This window comes from Borostomias antarcticus, assembly GCF_949987555.1.
Source record: "Borostomias antarcticus genome assembly, chromosome: 6".
Lineage (NCBI taxonomy): Eukaryota > Metazoa > Chordata > Actinopteri > Stomiiformes > Stomiidae > Borostomias > Borostomias antarcticus.
Genome location: NC_140239.1, coordinates 30,211,411 through 30,221,850, shown reverse-complemented (window position 1 = coordinate 30,221,850; position 10,440 = coordinate 30,211,411). Strand labels below are relative to the sequence as shown.

Here is a 10,440-nt window from a genome sequence, read left to right as displayed (position 1 = left end):
CGGGGAGCAGAACATGATCCACTTTGCGCCCAACATCTACATCATGCGTTATCTGAAGGCCGTGGGACAAGACAATCCCGGCACCTCGGAAAAGGCCACATCTTACATGATGAAAGGTGCATAGTTTGTATTTCCATCAAATTTAAACAGAGTTATACAACGGTTAGTTCTGGTTCTTGATTCTGATTGGCTGGAAGCCGTGTTAAAATACTTTGTAACACACACCTGGGACCGCATATCATTCCATTTTCAGTATTAATGCGCCTCCCATTTGATCCAATGCATTGTAGTTGTTGTTGTTGCTTGGCAACCCTTTTGTTAGGAGAACTATTTTGCTCGGCGGAATTGAGGGAATGATGCTTCGTTTTGAATAAATCGTAATATTTTACATTGCTGTGTGTTTATTTTACACTAATAGATGTAGTAACCGTTGTATAAAAGCAATAAACCACGAGAGGCCGTGTGTTATAGTGATTTTATTACAGCTAGGGGGGTTTTACTCCGCTTCGCGTCGTGCCTAACAACGCCCCCTAGATGTTATAAAATCACTATAACACACGGCCTCTCGTGGTTTATTGCTTAATTTGAACGCTATGCTAACTCTCCGATCTGCGGTTCCCTGCAGGTTACGAGCGTGAACTTTCCTACCAGAGAGACGACGGCTCTTTCAGTGCGTTTGGAGACAGCGACCACTCCGGAAGCACTTGGTGTGTCATCTTTTTACTGCGGCCGTTGCTTTTGATATTTTGTATTTAAACAGAATAGATGAAATAATCTATAAATCTGAGAGAACTCCGTTAACCGTGTGTTTTTTTGGTCTCCTGTCCTCAGGCTCTCTGCGTTCGTGCTGAGGTGTTTCCTCCAGGCCCGGTCCTACATCTTCATAGACCCGAGAGTGCTCACCAGCGCCGCCTCCTGGCTGGGGGCCCAACAGCGCCCCGACGGAGCCTTCCTGGAGCCCGGTCGCGTCATCCACACCGAGATGCAGGGGGGCCTAGACGGCCCCGTGTCCCTCACGGCCTACGTCCTCACGGCCCTGCTGGAGGACGAGGCCTACAAGGTGGGAAGCGTGGCGCGTTGCTTTAGTACACGTTCGGCGTGAAAAGAACAAAGGGATTAGGTTTGATTAGATATTATAGCAAAGGGAAATGAGGTAGAATCCCGAGGGTGCGCTGTTGTAATGAAGAAATAGTAGAAGAAGAAACATCTTGCATGGTGATTAATGAAGTACGGCACATGGAATTCCAAACCCTCGCCAACCGCACTGTTGAATTTAGCCTTTGATTTCCATGCCTGTTATGGATTATTAATTGGCCCCCCGTTTGCCGTTCAGAACATGTATGCGAGCCAGGTGTCCGCGGGCCTGGCGTTCCTGAAAGCCCGACTGGTTCTGGGGATCTCCAGCAACTACAGCCTGTGTCTGGCGACCTACGCCCTGGCGCTGGGCCAAAGCGAGGACGCCAACCGGGCCCTGGATGAGCTGGTGGGACGAGCCGACACGAGGGGTGAGTACGCGCGGGGAACAGAACGGGGTTCGGTGGGGGGGGGCGAGCGGGTCGGATCGGCGACGCAACCGCCGACCTTCTCCATGGAAACCCAAACATTTACCCACTAGACCAAAGAGGGGTTTTGATTTTCAGTCGAACGAACACTTCACCAAACAACCTCGGCTTCACTCGCTCCAAACCGCGGTTATTCATTCGAATTTGAAACCCAAATAACATCGTCTGATGATCCAGACCGCAGCTGCATAATGTGAAGCACATCAAGCTGTCTCTACTCCCGCCGTGGTTGTTGTTGTTGTTGCAGCTCTCCGCTCTGTGTGCAGATGGCGTTCCGTTCTGGGGGTCGTCAGAGGCGGGCCTGGCCGAGTCCTGGCAGCCGCGCTCCGCCGACATCGAGATGGTCGCCTACCTGCTGCTCTCCCTGCAGAGGCTGGGCAGGCTGATGGAGGGCTTCCCCATGATGAAGTGGTTGAGCCGTCAGAGGAACCACCTGGGAGGGTACGCCTCCACGCAGGTAAGAAGAGCCTGGGGGGCCCCTGGGGGCCCGGCCTGGTCACTCAGGCTGGGTCTGGATAGACGTGTCTGCCCCCCCCCCCCCCCCAAAAAAAAAGACTTGTCTCATCTCAACAACTCTCGTCTGTGGAGCCTGTTCTCTGTCAGTCACACGGGGCCGAAATTAACAACGTCAAGCTTGAGGAGCCTAAAAGTCTTAAGCCTAAAGCCTGCCATGGATAGTGTTGGGGTCGATAACTATTGGGGATTCGAAAGGCTTTACGAGAGATGGAGTTTGGGATCGGCAGGATGTGGTGAGCTGTCAGGCAGCCTTAGCAGATCTGGGCTGGGGGGTAATGAGAACCAGGGACCAGGAACACTTGTTCTGTCTGTCATGGCGGGAGGGGACAGGGTCCAGGGCATACACAGAATAAAGGGATGTCATTTTGAACAGTCTGCACTCAAACACACACACACACACACACACACACACACACACACACACACACACACACACACACACACAACACACACACACACACACACACACACACACCAGTCTTAAAAATGTATGCCTTCTCTTCAGGACACAGTGATAGCTTTGCAGGCCCTCTCTGCGTACGCCGTCTACAGCGGGGCCGACGGCATCGACCTCAGCATCCGAGTCTCCACGGTCAACTCAACCACGCTGGCTGAGTTCAACATCAACCCCACCAACTACCTTCTCTACCAGAGCCAAGAGGTTATATCAATCATCATTATCATCAATCAATCAATCAATGAATCCTGAGTCTATATCAACGCTGTAAGCTAAGAGCAGAGCACCGCTTTGATCCTCTTGGCATCCTCTCAAAAGGCTTCGCAATAAATGAACTGCTGTGGTGTCCATTTCAGATTGAAACGGGGAGAGAGCTTCGTTTGCAGGTCTCTGCGAAGGGTAAAGGCTTCTCTCTCTTCCAGGTAAGTTACCAGCAGACGAAACTCTACTCGAAAACATCCTGAGTGCTTATATTACGTGACTGTTCTCACCAGACACAGCGGACGTGAAGAGAATTTCAAAGAGTATTTTGACCCGTGTCTCGCAATCTCTTTAACTGATTTATGCCTGCCGATGATGATCATTTATCTCAATGGAGGGACACATGGTTTCTTACATCCAGTCCCGATAACCTCACCGTTCAACAGGACTGTGATGATTAAAGTTCTCCTGTCAGGAGGGTTGTTATGGGTTTCATATGAAGGCATATGACTCACTGTTGGCTGCAGGTCCCCCACAGAGGCTTGTGGTGAAGGGGGGAGTCTAATTACCAAGGTACAGCACATGAAACACTAAACTCAACAGCTGGGAGTGATAATGAGAGAGTGATCACACCGCTACTAAACCTTAATGAAAAGAATAAGAGCATAACTAGTATTGTAAAGACGTTTCGTTTTTGAGAGCTTCATCCGTTCCTCTGTTGGCGTGGTTTGACCGGAGGTCCCCGGGGGGACAGGGCCCCCTGCTGGTTGGCGTGACCCGGTCCGTGTCCCCGGCTCGGACGGAATGTCCACATCTTGAGACGGTTTAGCGTTGTAAATGTGGTCAGAAACGAACCAGTCTTCGGGAAACACGCTCGATTTTTAAACCAATAGACATGAAACTGGATGCAAATTGTTTTTGATCTTTGCTTTATTTTATAGCTCTCTTTTCCTCTCTCTCTCTCACTCCCCCTCCTGTCCTCTCTCGTTTTCTCCCTCTCCCTCTCTCCCTCTCTCTGCCCCTCAGATGAACGTGTTTTACAACGTAGAGAGCCGAGGGGCGTCTCGGAGGAGAAGGGACGCCGCGGAGCACGAGGCTTTCGTTTTGTACGTGGAGTTGGTTGAAATGGACAACGACTACGTCCTCCTGCACATCTGCACCAGGTGAGAGCTCCGGCTACGACGCAGACCCTATCAAACGATAAAGCACCATGCTGCTATTCGCTTGTTAAAAATGGACAAAGGCACACACATCCAAAATGTATAAAACTGGGCGCTAGAAAGAAAAACAAACTCATCAGGAAAAGTAGAGTCTGCACACCAGAAATATGCTCCCAGGATCGGTAATTGACACCGAGGTGACGTTTCGGGCAACAAGAAGATCTGAAGAAGGCCTTGTAGCCCGAAACGTCACCTCCCTATTGACTTGTTAGTCATGTGAAACGGCCAGACATAATGCAATCTAAATAATAATCCAGTTGGATCCGGTGACCTCCGTGTTGGGTTGTGTCCTGCAGCCTAGCGGAGGGCCGGGGTCTCAACCGGACCGGCATGGCTATTCTGGACGTGGGTCTTCTGAGCGGGTTCAGTCTGGCCCAGGAGGGGGTGAAGCTCTCCGACCTGATCAGGAAGGTGGAGGCGCCCTCGGGACGAGTCATCCTCTACCTGGACTCTGTAAGCTCTACTGCCCTCCCCTTCCTCTTACTGCCCCCCCCCTTACTGCCCCTCCCCTTCCCTGCTCCCCTCCACCCCCCGCCCCCCTCCACCCACCCCAGCCTCCATTGTCTGCTGGCTCATGTAATGGAAGACGCTGGACAGGAAACAGCCCGCAGCTTCTCTCATTTAGACAAAGGCGGGGTGGAATCATATCCCTCCTCTCTTACCACGTTTTGGTCTCACCAGACCTGTTCGGTATGGGTGGAGTTGGAGACAAGTCGAAGCAGGATTTTCCTGGTGTTCATTTCACAGCCCGACGGGCCTCAGCTCTCATTGTTCCGCTTCTTTCGACCCCCTAAGGTCACCACCGAGGAGGTCTGCGTGGACATCCTCCTCGCCATGGAGTTTAAAGTCGCCAAAGTCCAGCACGCAACCGTTGTCGTCTACGACTATTACGAGCCACGTAAGCTCAAACGCTCAAGTAACAGCAAACACCTGTGGGGAGGCGGTCGTATTTCTCTCTCTGAATCCAGAGTGTTTGCACTAAAGCTTCCACCTGTCCTCTCTCTCTTTTCTCCAGGGAGGAAGACAGTGGGGACGTACACGTCCGACTGGAGACGTGACATGTCCCCCTGCGCGTTCTGTGGGGATGACTGCAGTCTCTGTGGAAAGGACTATAGCTATATGTCTGGCGGTCTGTCCACCTCTCAGCATCGCCCCCTTGTGGCCAGTCTGGTATGTGCTCTCTTTGCCCTATTGGTCTTCAGCTTGTAAATGAGATTTCTGTACTTGTTGGGCAAGCCATTTGGTTGTGTAATATAATCGAAGTGGAAACAGTACAATTTTACTTAATAGGTGATGTGAGATGAGCCTGACTAATCATTATCAATCAATTATATTGATTCTGGAATATGTAGTGGGGGACGTGCCCACCTCCCTTGTTCTCTGTAAAGCGCATTGTGTTGCCTCTGGGTATGAAATGCGCTATACAAATAAAGCTTTGATTGATTGATTGATGATTCTAATATGTTGCAGAATGTCTTTGTCATAGTTTTACAATCGTGCACTGGAATGTTGTAAATAAAAAAGTTTTGAATGTGAGATTTGACATGACCCTGTCCCACACAGAATCTAAAATTTTGGATTGTTGGAATATGTTTTTGGAAATGCCTCAAGAGAAGTTCAAACAAGGGACACACACTACAGAAATATTGTGTACATTTTGTTACTAGCTGTCATTCAACGCGTTCACTGAAACAAAACAGAATATGCTGATAAACCTTGTTCAGTCTGTTAAATCCGTCGAATAAAAGATTGATGCTTAATTATTACTGATTTACAGGTGAGCTTTTAGCTAAGCATTTTTCTCTCTTACGTGGCTGGCGAGAGCGCAACAGAGAGGAGCCGTAGCTCAAGAGCCCCCGGGCCTCTCCGTGCCTTTTGAAGTAGCCTAAATGACAGGTAGCATACTGAGAGACGATAAATAACCGCTGAGCGGTTTACTCGGCGGTGCCTCGACTTGAGTCCTTGGATGAATCACTTTAATGTCGAGCTTATTTTAATTCATCGTGATAGATGGGGTTCGCCAAGGCTGCCCCTTATCAGAGCGTTGCCTGTGTAAAGAGAGCGCCCTGCGGTGAACGGGAGGAGCGCGGACGGCACTTAAGAATCCTCATAAATCCGGGCACTTAAGAATCCCCATAATCCGGGCACTTACGCAGGTATGCCGCGCTGGTCCCGCCGTGGAACTGTAGCAAATCTGCACCACGTTGATTGAGACATGAAAAAGAAAGGTAGTGTGTCGTCATAACTTCAAAGCTCCGTGTTGGTTAGTAGCACTATAAGTGCCTTTGTGAGAGGTCAGCAATTCAGTTCACACGCTGCTAGAAAATACTGAAAATATCTGCCATGATACAATAGGCCTCATTGAGGCAGACTTTCTATAGGTAAGCCATACAGGTACCATAGAGATTCCTCTACACTCCAACTTCCACAGAGGACACCACACTGAAATGTTGACCGAACATGTTTGAATGAATTGCTCACTTTTGAGTTCACTTCATTACTTTCTTTGGCCCACCAAGTCTATAAGGGAAGCTAAAACAGGGTGGTCCTTCAGTATGAGGTAGGAGGTTTTGGCTCTGCTCTGGTGACCCTGAGTTTGTCCAGACCCGGGTCTGATCTTGGGCTTGCCTCAGTGGCAGATGACGTGTGTGTCTGCTCACAGAAGTGCTCCTCAGGGTCAAACATCCCTACATGTCTCCGCTCTCAGCTAGGAGGAGGTGCTTCGGGATATAGCCTACTTGCTAGTCGCTCTGCGTGTCGTCCTCTGATGTTAACACACAGGCAGATTTAAACTAGTTAGACTGAGCGATGCCTCATGAGGTTTTAACCAGGCAGGCGAACCAGAGAGCTGGGAGGGAGGATCCAAACCAGGAAGCAAGCAGGCAAGTCAGGGAGGGATATCTAACCCAGCTGTGGGGCATGGAGGATGGCATACTAGCCAGATGCTTACCGGAGTATTAAAGCAAGTGTCACTTCAAGGAGCACATTATTGTCACAGTAATTACAGCACACTGGGTTAGATTTTTCCTCTCAGATTTCCCATGGACAATGTCGGCTACAGTTAATCAGTCCGGTTTACAATACGGATCCATAACATTACGCAGTCCTCCTTAGTGTGTGCGTAGCCTATTGTGGTCGGGATCTCCTTTCAACACAACGTGTTTCTGTGGAAGAGCATGACTAGACGAAACCACAGCCACAAAAGTCCCGAAAGGACCGAAATATCAAACGCGCTGCTTCTAAACAAACATGCTGCTTACACACAGCCAAAAACACACACATCTATCTTGTTGAGAGCATAAATACAGACCGCAGAGGCAAAATATTTCTCCAGCGGGGTCTTAACTCCACAACACACCATTAGTCTGTCTAAATAGGCCGGAGAGCGCACCGGAGGTCAGCAGCAGCCACCCAAACACACGCTCCGCCGATCACATCAGCTGTCAAACGTTTACTGCACTCCAAAATATCTCAGAAAAGAAAATAATGCTTTTAAAAAGAATTAAACGGGAGATGAGTAATTGTACTACCTACAGTACGACAACCTGGATCCAATTATCAAAACAAAGGTTGTTCCAGCGTGATATTAGCATTGATTTATACACCAAGGACACTCAGACAAGGCCTCGGATGACATCACAGAACGTTTTGTTTAATAACAATAGTTAATGGAACATAATTGACTACTTAGAGCAGCTGGAGTCCAGCGTAGCGTATTAAAGAAGCGCTAAGGGACCAGGAATCGGGAGAGTTTGGTCTCTGTTCATATTAGCAAGAGAGCGCTGAGGGAGCCAAGATGCACAACTCGGGCCTGAGCGGAAATGAGTCCAAGCCTACTCCTCAGATGCTCGTATAACTCCCACAGATACTTCTTAGCAGTGTTGTAGTCGAGTCACTAAGTCTCGAGTCCGAGTCGAGTCACGAGTCACTGAAGAAGTCTCTGAGTCGAGTCTCGAGTCCCCAGAGTTCGAGTCCAAGTCGAGTCACTGAAGAAGTCTCTGAGTCGAGTCTTGAGTCCCCAGAGTCCGAGTCGAGTCACTGAAGAAGTCTCTGAGTCGAGTCTCGAGTCCCCGGAGTTCGAGTCCGAGTCGAGTCACGAGTCACCGAAGAAGCCTCTGAGTCGAGTCCGAGTCACGAGTCCCCAATGTTCCGAGACCGAGTCAAGTCACGAGTCCCGAAAATCGCAACTCGAGTCGGACTCGAGTACTACAACACTGCTTCTTAGACCCCGTTTAGACTTGGTTTTAGAATGCGTTTTGAACGATCAGATTCAAAGTGGACAGCGCTAAATACAAGTGTAAACTGCCACCAAAACGTTTTGTGAAACGTTTCCTCAAACCACTTGCCGAGGTGGTCTGGGACGCATTTTGACCGCATATCTTTAGTAGTCTAAACGCTAATGCGCCCTGATGCGTCCCCGACAAGGACGTAACAGGACAACACGTCATCGATGCAGGATAATGTTTTGTGCGTGGCCGGAAGCCAGCGCACCTAGTATAGCATTTTTCGGGTTATCACTCCCTCCCTCCCTTACTCCTGACAACGTTGGCCTGCATCTCTCTGTTCGCACCACAAGAGGCAGTAGTCCCAGCACACCAAAATCAAGAAGGACACCAAAATCAACCCGCCGATCTCAAGCCCCCAGGAATCGAAATCTAAAGTGAAGGCCTATTGAACCGCGCCATCTTGGCTAGATTTGTAGTCACTTGGCTATTTCCGGTTACTTTTGACTTGCGCAGTTGAGCTTCTCTGGCCGACGCGCGTCCACGAAAAAGTTAACATTTCTCTGAAATGTAGACGCGCGTTCCCGGCTCTCCCCGCTTTGATTTAGCAATGAAAACCGTCTTGCATATTAACCTGTTTTTGTCAAATATATCAATTGGAGAAATTATTTTTTGATCCTGGCATCTTAGTTTTAACAAGTTAAATATAATTGAACATGTTTTGTTTGCTAGTAGATGGTATTCATTCCGTTCGCGATAACGTTATTGCAGCCAGGCTAAATTCCTCCAGGGAGCCAGTGACAGGCGAGTTGAAGAGCTTCACTCCCCGCCAGCAGGAGCTCTGGCCGCGGCTACCGCATCTCGGAAAACCCGCTGAGTTCGTGGCTGCTATTTCACACTCGCCCTTGATCAATCCCAATACCGATCCATGGTAATAATGAATCAATCGTTCAGATCAGATCGGCAGTGCTGCATGCATGTTACAACATCATTGTTAGCTTTATTAACATAACCATAGCCTACATTTATCTCTCTAACGTTAGGCTATCCATCACACCAGTCGGCCATTCGATAGCTGGAAGCGGTCAACGCCAACGTTGACTGAAAACACCCAAACTCAGTGTATCGTTTCATCTTCATGCTACACATCAACTCCTTTACATTGTATGTGAATAAATTCCTGTTATTCTAAAAATATCCCATTTCTGTCCATTCCTGGAAAAGGCTAATAATTGCTGTCAAATGATCACTCCAGTTTATCACCGTATCCCACTACCATTTCAACTATGCACAGGAGGTTGTCTTGTGGTCATTTTCATTAAAAAATGATTAGCCTGATCAGTTTGTTGTATGTATTAAGCCCTTTTTGAGCGGTATGCTTGTATTAATAGCTTATAGCTTGCCATACTCACCAACCTTGGGACCTCAGAAATAGGGAGCATTTCCAAACCAAATTGCGGGGGGGGGGGGGGGGGGGGGGGGCATTAAAAGCATTACAAATTAGACATTAAAAGCATTAAAACGAAATGTGAAACATTATATATATATATATGTGTGTATGGAGCAATTGTTTTTAATGTCCGACTTTTGTCTGTGCTGTTCAGTAAATGTGCATCTGTCCTAATTTATTGTAGCCTATCTACTACACAACCTAGTTCAAATTTATGAATCTCCCGCGGAAGTCAGGAGGGTTGGCAAGTAGGCTATGGTCACTGCTCCCCAGTAAAATTGAATAATTGAGGGGTTACTTACAGTACAAAAAAGTACAGCATTTGTAGAACTCGGATGATACTACATAAATTGCCATGCAAAGCCAGAGACTGTTGCTTGTAGACGACAAGACTGCTGTAACCATTCAAATGTGGAGGCTACACTGCATTGAAGGTGGGTTGGCTTACTTGACACAGAACACAGAAAACGGACACCACAAAAAAGGGCTTAAAGCAGGTTCTAAACAGCAGCAGGTCTGGTTGAGGTGTGAACTGGTCTCCTAAAAATGGCTTGAGCTGTGAGGATAAGAGGAGGCACACTGTTTCTGTTATTACATTTCAATAATAGAATATGACACACAAAACACAAACCACATACATACACACATACACATACAAAGGCCCGTCTTGGTTTAAAGCCCACTCACCAACGTCAAGGTGCAAGCCTATCGAGTGGGAACACGAGACCAATCACGAACAGGACAAACTCAGACGGGACAACACAGCATACAAATAATCGAGGAATATACACAACATCTAAATATAAGACCA

General features: G+C 48.3%; 1 protein-coding gene across 1 annotated transcript in view; it reads left to right on the top strand.

The window, feature by feature from the left end:
• The window catches only part of cd109 (CD109 molecule), a gene marked incomplete at both ends in the record, with an annotated part of 21,365 nt that extends 13,367 nt beyond the window's left edge, over positions 1-7,998 (top strand). The window contains 12 exons of the mRNA XM_084440129.1: positions 1-116; positions 626-707; positions 832-1,060; positions 1,334-1,505; positions 1,829-2,019; positions 2,584-2,739; positions 2,892-2,957; positions 3,763-3,899; positions 4,253-4,409; positions 4,752-4,872; positions 4,972-5,126; positions 7,822-7,998. The exon at positions 1-116 is cut by the window's left edge and continues 61 nt beyond it. Of these exons, the coding sequence (XP_084296255.1) occupies positions 1-116; positions 626-707; positions 832-1,060; positions 1,334-1,505; positions 1,829-2,019; positions 2,584-2,739; positions 2,892-2,957; positions 3,763-3,899; positions 4,253-4,409; positions 4,752-4,872; positions 4,972-5,126; positions 7,822-7,998 (1,759 nt within the window). The remainder of the gene's footprint in view (positions 117-625; positions 708-831; positions 1,061-1,333; positions 1,506-1,828; positions 2,020-2,583; positions 2,740-2,891; positions 2,958-3,762; positions 3,900-4,252; positions 4,410-4,751; positions 4,873-4,971; positions 5,127-7,821) is intronic.
• Positions 7,999-10,440: the final 2,442 nt, after the last annotated feature.